This window comes from Stegostoma tigrinum, chromosome 10 (assembly GCF_030684315.1).
Source record: "Stegostoma tigrinum isolate sSteTig4 chromosome 10, sSteTig4.hap1, whole genome shotgun sequence".
Lineage (NCBI taxonomy): Eukaryota > Metazoa > Chordata > Chondrichthyes > Orectolobiformes > Stegostomatidae > Stegostoma > Stegostoma tigrinum.
The window spans coordinates 27145908-27165475 of record NC_081363.1 but is presented as its reverse complement, the minus strand read 5'-3'; the positions used below and the strand labels follow the sequence as shown (position 1 = coordinate 27165475).

Below are 19568 nucleotides of genomic sequence, written 5' to 3'. Positions count from 1 at the left end.
ACTGCCTATGATTATGTACTGTCAGGTTGTATTTTCATCCAAACTACTGATTTATCACTGCCCCCACCCCACACCCCACCACCACGGTATCTAGTAGTCAGTTTTTTTTAATTCATTCACAGAATGAGAGCATTGCTGGTCAGGCATTATATATTGCCCATCCCTGATTGTCCAGAGGCAGTTAAGAGTCAACCATATCTGCCGTGGCAGGATTCGAGCCTGAATTCCCAGAACATTACCTGTGTCCCTGGATTAACAGTCCTGCGATAATACCACTAGGCCATCTCCTTCCCGTTGAACAGCCTGTACATTATATGGCTGTTCAAATGAGTGTAGTATTGAGCAACATAGCTATCAGCCTGTTTTGAATGTAACATCTGCTAAGAACAATACAGCTGTAAGAAGTGCAGTGGAAAATGCAGGCTGAAGTAGAATAAGAATGCACAAAGGAATGACATAAGGATAAATTATGAATGTTTGTATGCCTACATAAATTCACTTTCTTTACTCTAGTGTGCAGAATTGAAGGTAGTTTGTCCTTTATTTGTTTCCCTGTTCAAATATCCATTCTGCTGCTGCTTAAATATTTATTGTGCCCAGCAACATTGGCAAGAGTCCTAGCCATGTTTCATGTTCCTGTCAGTCCTGGACTGTAATTGACAAGCATCTGACGCTGGAAAAGTTCGTACTGACTGATCCTAAAATATACCAATTAAAAATGGTTCTGACTGGGAATGAAAGCTGAAAAAGGAGGCTGGCTTGCACAAGTTTTGAATTCATTGCTGCTGGGAGGATGTACATGATATGTAAGATTATGGATGTTTGCTTGTTGTCTTTCTTTCCCAGAGCCCAAGCTAAAATTATGCTAAGTTAATAAAAGTAGTGCTGTTTATTCTGTACTCATATTTATCTTTTTCTGTCCAACCTCCTAATCTGTATTACAAGGGGCTGAATGTGAATAATGTGTATCGGAAATAGGGTGCAAAACTTGCAAGCATGCAGAATGCAACATTTCAACCTCACAATGTTAGGGAGGAAATAAAATAGACAAAGTAAGCTGTTTATTGTTTTGAGCACAAATGATTTGCCTTGCTCCTAAGAGTATGACACACATTGGAAAAACCCAGATGAATTTCAGGTTGAGCAGAATAAGAAAAAAAAACTTGGCAGCAGTTATTCAGGTGATAACTATAGGAGTGAGATCTTGCTATAATTTTTGCGGTTTATCCATTAATACGATTGGGTGAGCAGGCATTTAATGCTACCGTCTTGCTTTGTTGTTTTTCTTTGTTGGAATACAGCGTTGTTTTATTTGAAAAGTGTATGCTTTCCTATTTAATGAGTATTTAAGTCTTTAGCACTGTGTGATCATAAAATAGCAGTGGAGACAGATTCTTTTTTAAAAATAAAATTCAGTTTGAATAAATATATGTAAAGAATAAAATATGCACTGTTTGCACATGTAGTAAGGCTAGGTTCACAGTCTGTGGTTTGGTGGCTCAGCTGACTTAAGGCTGAATCAGATGGTGTCTCTTCTCAGTAGAAAACTGGAATATCTCATTCTTCTGCAGGCAACTGCTGTTTACAATCTGTCTGTTGCACATAGTTATGATTATAACTTGATTGCATCCTGGTTTCGAGTTGCCCTCTTAGCAAGATCTTTGTTCAAGTAATTAGGTTTCATAGTTTGTCTCCATGCAGGTGAATATCTTAATGTTGTGCTAATGGAATAGAATGTTTAATTCATTCAAATTTCTGAGGACATTACCTTTGGGCTTTGCAGACGTATTGCCTGTTTCTCAGTGGAGTTATAATGTGGAAGGCACAGTCATGCAAATTAGGTGACCATCTCAAGTATTTGTCACATTTTTAAAACATGCAATTTTTTTTATGAAAGTTCAATTCGGGTTTCTAGCCAGTTGAGTTGAAAAAAATTGTTTGGTACAAATATATCATCTTAACTCCCCTACGTATAACCTGCGCTGTTTCTTAACCAAGGCCTACCCAGGTCTATCGATCTTACCCAATAGGCAAGAAGTCACAGCTGATAATTCCTTTCCGGTTATCGTTGAGGATGTGCCTTTTCTTTGCTTACTGACTTCCTCAACACAGCTGCATTTTAAAAGCTAAACCTTCATTTATTTCAGCATTGGGTTCCTGCTACTCTACAGATTCTTTTAATACTTGGACTCATTATTATCAAAGTAATAGCTTAAGTTTTAATCAGAGTTTCTGCTTTTCACCCTCTTTATTGTGTGACTAGTCTTCAATTTCTTCCTTGAATAGTACTTGGATTTTGTTAGCAGCCAAAAAGCTTGTTGACTACTGACTAAATTATTGATACTGACATCTTAAATGTATTATATTTAGTTTAATTTGAATTGTATTCCGACAGATATATTTGTGCCAACTTGCATAATTTAGTCGTCAGTTTCACTCTGATTAAAGCACAAAACTGTGTTGCTTGATTGTGTATTCATGTTTCATGCACTGACTATTTTTCATTCAAAGTCCTTTTTTATATAGAGCTTAGCTTGTGCAACGTGTTCACATTATGTATAAGATTTGAAATTAAAAGCAGATGTTTGGACTTGCAACACTTTGATATTACGTTCCTGATACCAAGGTTCCCTTACATGGATTATGTGCAGCTAGCCACAAAAAACATACAAAACTCAACAAAAAGTGAGTTTGAAAATCTTATCTTCACTTGTCATGGGGGCACCTGGTCTTGGTGAGTTCCAGATGTTTGGTTGGCTTGTAGCCACCAACACAAGGCCTGTAGCTAGGGAACACAGCAAGTACCCTGTAAAATAGAAGCAGCGTCAGGTTAATATGTTAAACTTGTTAGTAAATTAACCATTCATGCACGTTCATAGTTGGGACATACAGGAGAAAAAAAAGCAATGAAATTCATCTAGAAATTCATGTAAAAATACCTCTAACAAGAAATTTATGAAACAAGCATGAGATAAAGGGAATCAAAACTATATAAGGGAAGTATTTTTAAAAGAAATTCATTTTAAAGAAAATTACTAAAAAGTGGAATCTCATTAGGTAAGACCACAACTGGCTTTTTGCACTCAAACAATTCATGAACAGGTGAAGTGAGGCATTTTCATGGTCTTATACCTAAATTCAGTGGACTGAGCTTTTCAAAAATATTTAGGTGTTTCATTCCTACAAGGTTCCTCTTAATTTGGTGCAATTTATACAAAATTGTCCAAACCAGCAACAAAATGGAATTTTAAATAGAAAAAAATTACAATTAATGTATTTTCTAAATTCATTCATGGCATGTGGGTGTCACTGGCTGGGCTAGCATTTTACCAATCCCTAGTTGCCCTTAAGGTAGTGGTGAGCTGCTGCTTTCAACTGCAGTCCATGTGCTTTAGGTAAACCCACAATACTCTTAGGTAGAGAGTTGCAGGATTTTCACCCACTGAAGTTGTTTTTTTTTAATTCATTCATGGGATGAAGGTGTTGCTGAGCAGGCAGTTGTTTATTGCGTGTCCCTAATTGCCGAAAGGACACTCCAGAGTCAGCCACATTACGGTGGGCCTGGGGCCACATGTAGGCCAGACCAGGTAAGGGTGGCAGTTTCTTTTTCTAAAGCACATTAGTGAACCAGGTGGGTTTTTCTGACAATCAACAATGGGGTCGTGGTCATCATTAGATTCTTAATTCCAGATATTAAATCGTGTTCAAATTCCACATTGCTGGACTGTTAATCCAGAGACACAATAATACCACTAGGCCATTGCCTCTAAGTCAAGATGGGGAGTAGTTTGGAGAGGAACTTGCAGATGGTGGTGTTCTCTTATATTTGCTGCCAGTGTCCTTCTAGGTGGAAATGGGTCATGGGTTTAGAACGTGCTGTCTTTCCTTATGAATTTATTTCCTTGATATGGGCCTTCAGGGTACCTCTGAATATGGCCCTTTCAGGGTCACAATGTTCTTTTAAGAAACTACATACTTTTAATTGAAAGATTTTGTCATTTTAGGCACTGCTGCACTTCTGGGTAATGATAGTACTTCTGACATACACACCAGAAATACACCATGGTTCCTCGCGACCTGACGGTCAATGAAAAGAAGTAACCATGAGCACATCAATGTTGGATCTGGATCTTTAAATATATTTATGTAGCACATGGCTACATACCAATAAGCCTGTATATACTGTAGAACTAGCATATGTTTACGATCATGAGAATAAATCAACTTCAAAATAAGTTCAATTCTCTTCTGCATCTTATCTTGGCACTTCCCCACTCCCCTCTGAGTCTGTATATACAATACAGTTACGTAGTTATATTGATGGACATATGACTTGATTTGTGCAATATCTTTTAATAAACTTATTTCAAAAATGTTGACTCTTAATGTGTGGTGCTATTTTTGAATGCTATAATAATATCATCATAAAATTGAAAACAAAAATGGGAAGATTGTGTAGCTCACTACCTTACACATCTTGCTCCAGGATCTGACCTTGACATTTTTGTGTTTGTGGAATCATAGAAACCTGCAGCAAAGGTGAATGTCATTCAGCACATATGTGCTGGTGCCAGCTGTTTAAAGGTGGTAGTGCTGAAACCCTCACCCATGACTCTATTATTCTGAACCCCTGTAAATTCCTCACCCTGGAGTACTATACCAACTCCCTTCTAAAATTTCATCAAATTGCTTGCAATTCCCTTTTCAGGAACACCTTTCCAGTGCCCAACAATGATGGTTTCTGATGTGGTCTAGAAGATTTCTATGTAGTAACCCATTTGCCCGGGGAAATTTTATATCTGTTCTACCATTTCCCTTTGATTCTTGAGGCTTGCAGCTTTAGAGACCTGCTGTCCTCCACTTTGTCAAATCCCTTCTGATAACCGGCCCATAAACCTACTGTAGTATTCAGATCAATCCTCTGTTATCTCACCAAAGAATTCAATCAAGGCTGGCTCTCCTTGATTAATGCCCTTAAATTAGTGTATTTTGTCTTTGATAGTCCCCCGTTGCCATTGTTAGGCGTGTAGTTTCCTAGACTGTTGCTGAGCCCTTTCGTGAATTGTGATGAAACATTAGCAACTCTAGTCGTGACGTTACTCCGATTTTTCAGTAAACATTAATTGTGACCAATTGCCCAAGATATTTGTAGTCTTTGACATACTGTACAATGGCCTGTTGACTTTGCAGCTTACAGTATTGTTGCTCCTTAAATATGTCTGTTATCCTGACCATAAGTTGCTTTATACAGTAATCTCCACATTTATTTGTTTTTTTTGGAAAAACAAATAAAATGCTTATAATTTTGCACTTTTTTTTGCCTTGATTGTAAATTTCTCATTGGGTCCTTACAGGCCTATATTTTTCCTGAACAAACAGCTTATATTTTCTATGTTTATAAAAGTTTTGTTTTGCCCTAAGCTCAGCAGGATATTTACTTATTCTCTTTTTTAAAAGTTATTCATTTGTGGGATGTAGGTGTTACTGGCTGGGCCAGCATCTATTGCCGACATCAAGTTGCTCTTGAGAAGTTGGTGGTGAACTGCCATTTCGAGCTGCTGTGGGTTGAACCACAGTGCCATAAGGGAGGGAATTCCAGGATTTTGGCCCGGTGACAGTGAAGGAACTGTGATAAATTTCCAAGTCAGGATGGTAAGTGGCTTGGAGGGGAACTTGAAGGAGGTGGTGTTCTCATATGTCTGCTGTCCTTGTCATTGGCAGTGGTCGTGGGTTTGTAAGGTGCTGTCTGAATTTTGGTAAAATTCTGCAGTACATCTTGTAGATACTACACACTGCTGCCACCATGTGGTGGAGGAAGTGGATGCTTTGGATGTGGTGCCACTTAAGCAGGCTACTTTGTTCTAGACAGTGTCAAGCTTCTTGAGTGTTGTTGGGGCTGCACTTATCCAGACAAATGGGGAGTATTCCATCATATTCCTGACTGGTGCCTTGGAGATGGTGGACAGACTTTGGGGAGGAGGGAGGTGTGTTGCCTGTTGCAGTATTCCCAGCCTCCAACTAGTTCTAGTAGCCGCTGTGTCTGTGATCCTGTTGAGTTAGGGTTACCATTGACCTAACAATGTTGACAGTGGGGGTCTTGGTGATGGCAACACTACTGAATGTCAAAGGGCAGTGATTAGTTTGTTTCTTATTGGTGATGGCCATAGCCTGGCATATGTGTGGCACAAATGTTACTTGCCACTTGTCAGCCCAAGCCTGGATATTGTCCGGATCCTGTTACTTTTGAACATGGACTGCTTCAGTACTTGAGGAGCTGGGAGTGATGCTGGACTCTTGCATCTCCATTTCTGACCTTCTGGAGGGAGGGTCATTGATGAAGCAGCTGAAGATGGTTGGGCCAAGGACACTACCCCGAGGAACTCCTGCAGAGATGTCCTGGAGTTGAAATGACTGACTTCCAATAACCACTATCATCTTCCAATATGCCAGGTATGACTGTGCCCATTGAAAAAATCACTCCCACCCCCCCACGCCCACTCCCAACCGACTGGATTTGTATTATAGAACATATAGAACATTACAGCACAGTAAAGGCCCTTCAGCCCTCGATGTTGTGCCGACCTGTCATACCAATCTGAAGCCCATCTAACCTACACTATTCCATGTACGTCCATATGCTTATCCAATGATGACTTGAATGTACTTAAAGTTGGCGAATCTACTACCGTTGCAGGCAAAGTGTTCTGATTCCTTACTACTCTCTGAGTAAAGAAACTACCTCTGACATCTGTCCTATATCTTTCACCCTCAATCTAAAGCTATGCCCCCTCGTGCTCGCCGTCACCATCCTAGGAAAAAGGCTCTCCCTATCCACCCTATCTAACCCTCTGATTATTTTATATGTCTCAATTAAGTCACCAATCAACCTTCTTCTCTCTAAAGAAAACAGCCTCAAGTCCCTCAGCCTTTCCTCGTAAGACCTTCCCTCCATACCAGGCAACATCCTAGTAAATCTCCTCTGCACCCTTTCCAAGGCTTCCACATCCTTCTTATAATGCGGTAACCAGAACTGTATGCAATACTCCAAGTGCGGCCGCACCAGAGTTTTGTACAGCTGCAGCATAACCTCTTGGTTCCGGAACTCAATCACTCAGTAAAAGCTAAAACACTGTATGCCTTCTTAACAGCCCTGTCAACCTGGGTGGCAACTTTCAAGGATCTGTGTACATGGACACCGAGATATCTCTGCTCATCTACACTACCAAGTATCTTACCATTAGCCCAGTACTTTGCCTTTCGGTTACTCCTACCAAAGTGCGTCACCTCACACTTGTCCACATTAAACTCCATTTGCCACCTCTCAGCCCAGCTCTGCAGCTTATCTCTGTCTCTCTGAAACCTACAGCATCGTTTGTCACTATCCACAACTCCACCGACCTTAGTGCCATCTGCAAATTTACTAACCCATCCTTCTACGCCCTCATCCAGGTCATTTATGAAAATGACAAACAGCAGTGGACCCAACACCGACCCTTGCGGTACACCACTAGTAACTGGTCTCCAGGATGAACATTTCCCATCAACTACCACCCTCTGTCTTCTTTCAGCAAGCCAATTTCTGATCCAAACTGCTATATCTCCCACAATCCCATTCCTCTGCATTTTGTACAATAGCCTATTGTGGGGAACCTTATCGAACGCCTTGCTGAAATCCATATACACCACATCAACCGGTTTATTCTCATCTACTTGTTTGGTCACCTTCTCAAAGAACTCAATAAGGTTTGTGAGGCACGACCTTCCCTTCACAAAACTGTGCTGACTATCCGTAATCAATTTATTCTTTTCTAGATGATTATAAATCCTATCTCTTATAACCTTTTCCAACACTTTACCAACAACTGAGGTAAGACTCACTGGTCTATAATTACTAGGGTTGTCTCTACTTCCTTTCTTGAACAGGGGAACCACATTTGCTATCCTCCAGTCGTCTGGCACTATTCCTATAGACAATGACGAGTTAAAGATCAATGCCAAAGGCTCGGCAATCTCCTCCCTGGCTTCCCAGAGGATCCGAGGATAAATCCCATCCGGCCTTGGGACTTATCTATCTTTACCCTCTGATTCTAGTTTTGCCAGTGATCCTTGATGCCACACCTGGTTGAATGCAGCCTTTCTGTCAAGGGATGTCATGCTCATCTCACCTGGAACTCAGCTCTTTTGCCCATGTTTGAAACAAGGGTGTAGTGAGGTCAGGAGCTGAGTGGCCCTGGTGGAACCCAAACTGTGTGTCACAGAGCAGGTTATCACTGAACAAATGCTGCTTGATAGCACTATTGATGACACCTTCCATCACTTTACTAATGATCGAGAGTAACCTGATGGGACGATACTTGCCAGGGTTGGATTTGCCCTGTACTTTACGTACAGGGCAGACTTAGGCAATTTTATACATTGTTGAGTTTAAAAAAAATACCATTGTAACTGTACAGGAACAGCTTGGCTAGGGGAGTAGCAAGTTCTGGAACACAAGTCTTCAGTACTATTGTCAGCATGTTTTCAGGGCCCCTAGCCTTTGCAGTATCCAGTATCTCCGACTGTTTGTTAACATCATGTGGAGTGAATCGAATTGGCTGAAGACTTTATAAGCTGGGGACTATGGAGGAGGCTGAAATGGAGCATCCACCCAGCACTTCTGGCTGAAGGTTGCTGAGAGTGTTTTGGCCTTTGTTTTTTTTCACTGTGCTGGGCTCTTCCATCATTGAGAATGGGAATATTTGTGGAGCCTCCTGCTCCAGTGAGTAAAAAAAATTGCCCACCACTATTCACAACTGTGTGGCAAGATGGCAGAGTTTAGATCTGATCCATTGGTTGTGGGATTGTTTAGCTCTATCTATCACTTGCTGCCTATGCTGGTTGCATGCAAGTAGTCCTGTTTGGTTTCACCAGGTTGATACCTCATCTCCAAGTATGCCTGGTGCTGCTCCTGGCATGTTCTTCTCCACTCCATTGAACCAGGGTTGATCCCCTAGCTTGATAGTAATGGTTGAGTGGGAGATATGCCAGGCCATGAGGTTGCCAATTGTGCTGGTGCTGATAGCCCACAGCACCTTATCGATTTCCAGTCTTAAGTTGCTAGATCCACTTTGCACGGTGATAGTACCACACAACATAATGGAAATTATTCTTGGTGTGAAAGCGGGACTCCACAAGGACACTGCAGTAGTTGTTCTTACTGATAGTGTCATGGTAAGGATGAGGTCAAGTATGCACCTGCAGCTGGAAAATTGATGATGATGTGAATTGCGTTTTTTTCCCTGTTGTTGGTTCCCTCACCACCTGCCACAGACTCAGTCTAGCAGCTATGTCCTTTACGACCTGACCAGCTTGATCTGTCATACTGCTGCCAAGCTACTCTTAGTGGACATTAAAATCCCCCACCCAGAGTGTATTTTGTGCCCTTGCCATCCTCAGTACTTGCTCCAAGAATCAAAACCCCATGTTGAACAATACATCAGCTGAGGGAGGATGGTCTGCATTAATCAGCGAGTGCTTTCCTTGCCCATGTTTACCCTGAAGCCATGAGATTCCATGGGGTGCAGAGTCAATGTTGAGGACTCCCAGAACAATTCCCTCCTTACTGTGCTGCTACCTCTGTGGGACAGGACACATCCAAGGGTGGTGATGGTGGTGTCTGGGATATTGTCTGCAAGATATGAATCTGTGGGTATGACTATGTCAGGCTGTTGCTTGACAGCAACAGTCTGAGAGACAGGTCTCTCAACTTTGGCACTAGCCTCCAGGTGTTAGTGAGGAGGACTTTGCATGGTCAGCAGGGCTATTTCTGCCATTGTCTTTTCCAGTGCCTCGGTTGATACCAGCTCATCTACCTTATTTCATTTCCTTGAGACTTTGTAGCGATTAGTATAATGGAATGGCTTGCCATTTCAGAGGGCAGTTGACAGTCAGCCACAGTGCATAGCAACAACATGAGAGCATTGCTGCATGGTCACATGTAAACCAGACCAGGTGAGGATGGCAGACTTCCTTCCCTCAAAGATGTGAGTGAACCAGATAGGCTTTTCTGACAATTGGCAATGATTTCGTAGTCATCTGTAGATTCTTATTTCCAGGTTTTTTTAAAAATTGAATTCAAATTCCGCCATCTGCTGTGATGGGATTCGAACCTGGGTCCCCAGAACATTACCTCGATTGCTAGATAAGTAGTCTAGTGATAATGCACTAGGCATTGTCATCCATGTGGAAGGACATTTGCTTTTGTGTGAGAATCCAGAATAAGGGACCACTTTAAAATAAGGCAGATTAGAAGATTCACCTCACCCCACCCCACCTGAGGCTCATGAGTCTTTTTCTGGATATCCTTTACAGTGTAATGCTCGTTCTACAGAACTTCACACTGACCTGCATTTACTAATTTACAATTTGCTCTTCTCTTAAGTGAAGTTACAGATTCAGTCCTAAGGTTTTGGATTCTCTTATCGTCATGGCCACAAGACCTTGCACAAAACACGTTAGACCTGAATCATTTTGAAAATTGTTGATCTGTATTTCTTTGTTTTTGTCGGAAAATGCATCTCTTGGGCCAATCTTTGGTGTATTGTACATTCTTTCACTATAGAATCATAGAAGATTTATAGCACAGAAGACTTTTGGCCCATCTTATGTTAGTGACTGATGAAACATGAGCCAGCTAGCCTAATTGAATTCTGCAACATTTAATCTGTAACCCTACTTGAGTCCATATCCAGACATCTTGTAGAGAGTTGAGATTTTGTTTCCACTACCCATTCAGTCATAGGTAATGTTTTGCAATTAAGGAATCTGTTACAGATCACCTTTGCTGTTTAGAGATGTCAGGTTCTCAGGGAAGTCACTTGTTGAGTCTCTTGTCCATTTGCTGTGGCATTCCAATCAATACTGTTCCAGGTCAAAAGTATGAGTTTTGGCTACTTATTTCATAGCAACAACATGAGAGCAATTTGGAAGACCCGTGCTTCAAGTCATTGTACTACAATTATCACTTCTGGCAAATCTAACTTGGCAATAGCAACTGAATCATGTTTTTCACTTCAGCCAGACAATTGACAAGGAGATTGTAGGGAATCTTAAAACACATTTCATTTAAAGCGAAATGTTCTCAAGCACAGTTTATTCAAAATGTTCTGAACAATTTATGCACACACTGATTAGAAGTCATTAGTTTGTCATTATTGCCTGAGAAGCTGAGTGCAAATAAATAACTGCATGAGATTTAATATTAGTGTGCTAAGGAATAAATTTAACTTTGAAATATTGAGGAAGTATTAAGCATTTTTAATGCCTCTGTATGTTTGAGACTAGGAAAATTTCTTGCAGATGAGGCTTGATATAATTTTGGCTTTCAATGATTGTCCAAAGTGGATTGGTGTTGATCATGATGCCATTACACATCTCTTCTGATTCTGATAGCCCAGTCGAAGAAAATGCTAGAGAGGCAGATTGATAAGTAATGAGTGAATGGGAGCATAGATAGTAGGATCGATATTTGGAGCTATATCTTTATGCCCGCAAAACCCACCCCAATCATAGCCTCTGTCTCTTGTTCATTTCTTTATCTGCCAGGTTAGCTCAGCACGTTTCCTTGCCTTGTAGTTTGGAATTTTACAACAAGTGAACTGCTTTCATGTAGATCTCTAATAGCCATACAGCATGGAAAGAGGTCCTTGAGCCCATCAAAATCACACTGGTCCTGAAGCACCTACCTATATCCTGTTTCCCATCAATTGATCCATAGCCTTGTATGCTGTGGATTTTCAACTGTTCATCTAAGTATGACTTTAAATGTTACAGTGGTTCCTGCTGCTGCTACCCTTCCAAATAATGAGTTCCAGATACTCACCACTATTTAGTGGGGGGGAAAAAAATTCTTTAAATCCCCAATAAACCTACCCTTACTTTAAATCGATTTCTTTGATAGTTGCCCCCTTTAGTAAAGATAAAAGTTTATTCTTCTCATTCCTCTCAATTCCATTCAGTCAGGATCTCCCATGGCCTTCTGTGCACTAAGGAAAACTACTCTGACCTATATAGTCTCTTGTCATACCTGATATGTTCCCAGCCCAGGCAATGTCCCAGTGAATCTTCTCTGCAAACCTCTCCACAGCAATCGCATCCTGCCTGTAGTGGCAACCAGAACTGCACACAGTACTCCAGCTGTGTGATCTAACCAGTGTCCTATATAGTTCCAACATAACTTCCCAGCTCTTCTGTTCAATCCCTTGATGAATCAAGGCTGATATCCCTTATTCCTTCTGAACTACCCTATTCTGCTGCCTTCAAGGCTCTATGGACAAACACACCAAGATCCTACTGATCGTCAGCACTACATGGGGTCCACCATTCGAAGTACTCTCCTTTGCAATGCTTGTCCTACCAAAATGCATAATTTAATCCTGAAAAGTGTAAAATTCCATCTGCCACTGTCCGTCTGACCAGTCTGTCTATATCACCCTATAGTCCAAAGTTTTCCTCCTTGCTAGCTACCACGCCGCTAATTTGTGTCATTCTGCAAACTTACTGATAAACCTTCTGATTTCACGTATAATCTATGCCATTGTCACTCCAAATTTGACTACTCTAACACAATGCTGACTTCCACCTGCCTAAACCTTCAGCCATGTAAAGCTCTGCTGTTGTCTCTGCTTACTGACCTGCATTGGCTCCTGGTTGAGCAACACCTTGTTTTTAAAATTATCATCCTTAGTTTCAAAATCCTTCAAGCCCTTACCCTTCTCTATGTCAGTAATATCCTCCAGGCACCCTACTGTCCAAGATTTCTGCATTTCTTAAATTTAGACTTCTTGGGCAACCTTAATTTTTAAGATAACAAAGTGTGGAGCTGGATGAACACAGCAGGCCAAGCAGCATCTTAGGAGCACTTAGGCTTGGGACCTTCCTTCAGACCCGAAACGTCAGCTTTCCTGCTTCTCTGATGTTGCCTGGCCTGCTGTGTTCCTCCAGCTCCACACAATGTTACCTCTGGCTCCAGCATCGGTAGTTCTTATATCTCTAGAAATAAATAGTTGGTGTCGCTGAAAACTGGCACAGAAGTTCCCATCGGTTTCAAAGTGGGCTGCTTGTCCCCATAACAAACAAATCATACGGGCCTGACTGCAGGCAGAGTTCAGTATTATTTCACCATCCCTAAACTAAGATATTCTGTTTTATCCTAAGTTGGAAGAAACCGTTTAAATAATCATTGTCTTGTAAAGTATCACAGTGGTAACAGCATAAATAGATTAATTATTTGCTTAATAACTTGTACTTGTAATTGATCTTCTTGCCATGCGTATCTTTATGCAGGAAAATTTACGACATGCAATTTTTGAAGAGGAGGGAGGTGGGTTTCTAGAATTTGAAGTATTTTGCTGCAATTTCACGTAACACAGCTGTTACAGGAAAATCTTTCCAGGCGTTTATTAAGAAAACATGGTGAAACTCTTAGGAAGAGATAAAGACTAATTAGCTATTACCTTATCCACCAGTCAGTTAAAAGGTAATAAAATGTAAATAAGATTCAGAAGTGCATTCAGGGACACCTCTCAGTGTACTGAATTTAAAAAATCATCATTATGAATTTGAATTTCTGTACTACCAAATTATTGCTTTGCATTTAGCTCTACTGCTACAGCATACAAATATAATTAATGAATACAGAAACTGTACATAAAGGAGAATTTGTACAAAGATTAAAAACAAATGAAACGTTGAGCAAATAATGTGAAAGGAAATTGTGAAGATTTTTATAAGCATATTAAAAATGAAAATAATTAAAGAGTGGTGGTAATTAGAGATGAGGTATGCATTCTGTTGTTGATGATAGAAGTATGGCAGGAATATGTTAAATACTTTGTCAAATCACAAGAAGGTCAAAAGTATTATCGGGAGTCTTTAGTATAGAAGCTTAGGTGAAAAGGAAGACTGGGAATCGGGCAAAAAGAAACTGTACAATGGAGAGAAATCAAGAGAATTACTTCCTATTTTTCCTGTCCTTGGTTTCCCCTCTTTGGGTACTCTCAGATAGCTTTCTGGATGTTGGAATTTTACTCAACAGCAAGTAGGGGAAACTACAAATAAATATTCTCAACTTCATGGACCTCAACTTTTATAAGCAATTTGTAAAAGCCATATGATCCGATGTCATTTGATTTTACATCATGTGAACTGGTATCATATGTAGGGGAGCTTAAGGTGAGAGGGGAATACCTTTAAAAGGGACTTTTTACCTTTTAAAAGGTACTAAGGGGCAACTTTTTCACACAGAGGGTGGTGCGTGTATGGAATGTACTGTCACAGGAGGTGGTGGAGACTGGTACAATTACAATGTTTAAAAGACATCTGGATGGGTAAATGAATAGGAAGGGTTTAGAGGAATATGGCCCAAATCCTGGCAAATTGGACTAGATTAATTGGGATAGTTGGTCAGCATAGACAAGCTGGACAGAAGGGTCTTTCTGTGCTGTGTAACTACCAATTCACATAGTCTGCATGTCACATGAGCAAATTTCCAGGAAATTTTCCAACATTGTCAAACCTAACTCCATCAGCATACTAAGTACTTCCTTCTAACTTCTAAAGTGAGACTTGCTTTTTAGAATACATTTTATGATACTGGGTTTCACAAAATGCCTCACAGCTAATAAACTTTAGAACTGCAGTCAACATTGTGGCATAGGGAAAATGATAAACAATTTGTTCCCACAAGCAGTAATGTGTTATGACTGAATAATTTTTTTTACTGACAATATACATGACATATACTGCTGCTCTTTTTTGAATGAGTACCACAGGATATGATGCGAAAGCCACATGGATTTAACATCTCATCAAGACAGAGAGCACCCCTGTCAGTGCAATACTCCATCAGTATGGCAGTGGAATAGCAGCCTAAATTCTGTGCTTGGGTCTTTGGATTGGCAACAGCTACAACACATGCAAGAGGGTTCCAGACTGGGGTCTACCGAACATTAATCAGTTCCCAATTTCACTGGGACCTACCAGGGAAGCTGGTTCATAGCAGTAGCTTTGTTCTATACAAGCTGCTCATCTAGCAAATCTCAGGATCAGCATGCCCCTCCTTCAATGGAAAAGGTGCATGGGACACAAGTAGTCCAGGAAACTCAAAAAATGACAAATGAGCTGAACTATCAAGCTGATAACACTCCAGAATTGGGCACAGTCACACGTGAAGGAAGAACAAATGTGATGTTACAGGAGGTGCAGTCAACACCAGAATACCTAACCTATCCAAGGGTAGCAGAGACATGGGAAAGCGACAACTGCAGGTTCTTTTCTGAGGCACGCACAGTCTTAACTTGGGAAAAAAAACCATCATTGTTCCTTATTGTCATTGGGTCAAAATCCTGAAAATCCCTTAACAGCACTTGCATTTCCCTGCTCCATGGACTACAGCGGTTCAAGAAAGCAGCTCACTACCACATATTCAAGAGCATCAGGGATGGACAATAAATGCTAGCCTACAATTGACATTAGTTTTGTGGTCATCATTAGACTCGTAGTTCAGATTTTTATTGAATTCAAATTCTACCATCTGCCGTGGCAGGATTCCCACCCAACATTCCCAGAACAATATCTGGGTCTCTGGATTAACATCGCAGCGATAATACTACTGGGCCATCGCCTGCCCCGGTAATTTGTTAAAACTAATGAAGTGAATCTTTGCTAGACATAACAACATCTGTTATTGAATATGGGTCATATAGAAAGTCTGTGAATTTTCTTTGGCCTGCCGTCATATGTAACTGTGACAAAGTCAACTAAAATCTCCTGTTTTCCTTAGGACATGTAGCTCACTCTAAAACATTGATTGATAACATCATAAAACCTACTTGTCATTTAATTCATGAAATCTTCAATTTGAAGTCATTGATTACCTTCGTGGTTATCTGTAGAGAATGATCAATGCATAGAATGCACTCCCAGATAAAGGAGTGGAGACAAAAGCACTGAAATAATTTAAGAACCCGTGGAATACATTTGGCCGTCCTCACATAATGTTCTTGCATGATCTTGTGAAATATCTACCGTGTTTCTATTTTGCCTTGTAAATTAGATTTTCTAGCCCATATTTCTGTTTGTTTAGTTTGCAAGTAGGAAGTCAAATACTACTTGTTTCATTTTATCCTCCCACTCACTTAGATGATAATCATAAAAAGTGATAAATTTTCACTGTACTGACAACCTTGCAAATTCATAACAGGAATTAATGTATCATAAAGAATCAATGCAGATTATATATTTCACGTTGGGGAAACACTGAGATAAAAGTTGTAAACCCACTCATCTTTTCTCATATTATACAAAGAAAAAATAAAACAAAGAACTGCAGATGCTGGAGATCTGAAACAAAAATAGAAATTGCTGGCCAAACTCATCAAGCCTGGCAGCGCCTGTGGGGAGAAAGCAGAGATAACGTTTTGAGTCCCGTGATTCAGTGATTTTGCTGAAAAGTCACTGCACGCAAAACACTGAGTATGTTTCCTTCCCACAGATGCTGCCAGACCTGCTGAGCTTCACAAAGAAAAATAGGCTAACAATAAACCTGCAAACTTAGGGAGCAGTTTCATTTCAGAATAAAGGAAAATCCAATACTTTCAAAGTTGGATTTCATTGATTGCGAAGTAGTATAGTAGTTCATTCTAGTCTCTAAAATTATTGTGGTGAAGTAGCCAAATACCTTAAGAGACCACTTTCAAATTGTACAGTCAATTGATTTTGTTATGGTATTTTTCTTCTAATTCTGGAGATTGTCCTTTGTTTTGGATAAGAAACATGGGATATTTAATCACCTCAAGACTGTGGATTGTACATCTGTTTGAAAATACTTTGAATCATATCTCCTAAAAGCTTGTTTTTTCCACATGCGATTGAATAAAAGTCCAATTATATTGAATGATAAAGATATTAACCTCTTCCCAAACTCAAGCGTGGCACAAGCCTAGAATTTAATTGATGGTAGCCGTATATATGATAGTTACAGTTAGAAATCTACGATAATCAGAAACTTTGTAATGGGCTTAAGTGAAAAGTGAGCATCGTACAATGTGGTATTACATGAGCCATCTTCCACATGAACACAAGTAACGTGGTTCCAAAATTTCCCCAGTAAGCTATTTCCTCCTATCCTGAACAGAGACAGATGGTTCATAGCAAACTTCAGACTTGATCCAGTTAAAAAAAAATTTGGGATGATTGGGGCTGGGTAACACTGAACAATACAGAACAGGAACAGACCCTTTGGCCCACCATGTCGGCACTATCCATAATGTCATTCTGCACTAATCCCAACTGCCTCCACATGAGTCTATATCCGTCTATTCTCTGCCTATTCATATGCCTGTCTAAGTGCCTCTTAAACATAAAACATTGAACAGTACAGCACAGTACAGGCCCTTCGGCCCATGATGTTCTGCCAAACTTTTACCTGAAACCTAAGGTCTATCTAAACTTAGGGATTAGAAAAATAGGATTAGAAAATAGTGATTATGTAGTGAATAGTGATTAAATAACGGTTGCTTGTGACCAGCACAGACTCAATGGGCATTTTAAAAAAAAAATGGGCTGTCATGGTGGCTCAGTGGTTAGCACTGCTGCCTCACAGCACTCTTGACCTGGGTTCGATTCCATCCTCGTGTGACTGTCTGTATGGAGTCTGCATGTTCTCCCCGTGTCTGTGTGGGTTTCCTCCCACAGTCCAAAGATGTGTACAGGCTAGGTGGATGCTAAATTGCCCATAGTGTTCAGGGGTGTGTGGGTTATAGGGGGATGGGTCTGGGGGGGGACGTTTCAAGGGGCAGTGTGGACTTGTTGGGCCGAAGGGCCTGTTTCCACACTGTAGGGAATCTAATCTAATATAACCTCCACTGCTACCTTATAGTAACATCCATATGCCTATCTAATAGCTGCTTAAATGCCCCTAATGAGGCCAACTCCACTACCCTCTCTGGCAATGCATTCCACGCCACTACCACTCTGAGTAAAGAACATACTTCTGACGTCTCCCCGATGTCTATCTCCACTCACTTTAAAACTATGTAAAAGCTACCTCCTCCCGAGGAAAAAAGTCTCTGGCTCTCTATCTATACCTCTGATCATGTTGTACACCTCTATCAAGTCACCTTTCATCCTTCATCATTCTAAAGAGAAAAACCCTAGCTCTCTCAACCTTTCCTCGTAAGACCTTCCCTCCATTCCAGGCAACATCCTGGTAAATCTCCTCTGCACCTTTTCCAACGCTTCCACATCTTTCCTGTAATGAGGTGACCAGGACTGGACACAATACTCCACATGTGGCTGAACCAGGCTTTTGTATAGCTGGAGCATAACTTCACAGCTGTTGAACTCAATCCCTCTATTAATGAAAGCTAACACACTATACACCTTCTTAACAACTCTATCAGTCTGGGCGGCAGCTTTCAGGGAACTGTGAACATGAACCTCAACATCCCTCTGCTCCTCCACACTGCCAAGCATCTTTCCGTTAACCCTGTATTCTGCTTTCAAGTTTGTCCTTCCAAAATGAATCACCTCACACTTTTCAGGGTTAAACGCCATCTGCCACTTCTCAGCCCAGCACCACATTCTATCAATGTCCCTTTGTAACCTAGAACATCCCTCCGCGCTGTCCACAACATGACTCACCTTCGTATTGATGGCGAACTTGTTAATCCACCCTTCCACTCCTTCATCCAAATCATTTACAAAAATCACAAATAGAAGAGGACCCAGAACAGATCCTCATGGTACACCACTTGTAACTGAGCACTCGTCACATTCCTATTGTATCTGTTTCTACCACCTCCCCTGGCAATGTGTTCCAGGCTACTCCCGTTCTCTATGTAAAAAACTTAGCTCACATGTCTCTTTTAAGCTTTCCCCGTTTCAACTTAAACCTATGACCTCTAGTATTTGACATTTCAACCCTGGGACAAAGAATCCGTCTATCCACCCTACTCATGGCCCTCATAATTTTGTATACTTCTATCAGGTTGCCCCTCAGCCTCTGTTGCTCTAGCAAAAACAATCCAAACTTGTTCAAACTGTCCTTATATCTAACTCTCCAATCCAGGCAAACATCCAGCTAAACCATTTTTTCACCCTCACCAAAGCCTCCACATCCTGTCTATGGTGTAATGACCAGAACGGCAGACACCAACAGAACTTCCACATCTTTTTTAAACATTCAGAATAAGGGCATACCAGTACTTGGATTAACACTGTATCTGAAGAGCAATATTTTCAATAATTCAGTAGTTCCTCATCATTGTACTGGAGCATGAACCAATGTACAAAGAACAAGGAACAAAGAAAATTACAGCACAGGAACAGGCCCTTCGGCCCTCCAAGCCTGCGCCAATCGAGATCCTCTGTCTAAACCTGTCATCTATTTTCTAAGGGTCTGAATCCCTTTGCTCCCTGGCCATCCATGCACCTGTCCAGATATATCTTAAAAGACCCTATCGTGTCTGTTTCTACCACCAACGTTGGCAACGCGTTCCAGGCACCCACCACCCGCTGTGTAAAGAACT

General features: G+C 40.8%; 1 protein-coding gene across 2 annotated transcripts in view; it reads left to right on the top strand.

Annotated features, from left to right (window-relative positions):
* golga5 (golgin A5) overlaps positions 1–4386 on the top strand; it is a 39523-nt gene extending 35137 nt beyond the window's left edge. For both annotated transcript variants that reach the window (XM_048537795.1, XM_048537796.2), the window contains exon 13: positions 4005–4386. In XM_048537795.1, coding sequence (XP_048393752.1) covers positions 4005–4091 — 87 coding nt within the window. In that variant the 3' untranslated portion in view covers positions 4092–4386. The remainder of the gene's footprint in view (positions 1–4004) is intronic.
* Positions 4387–19568: the final 15182 nt, after the last annotated feature.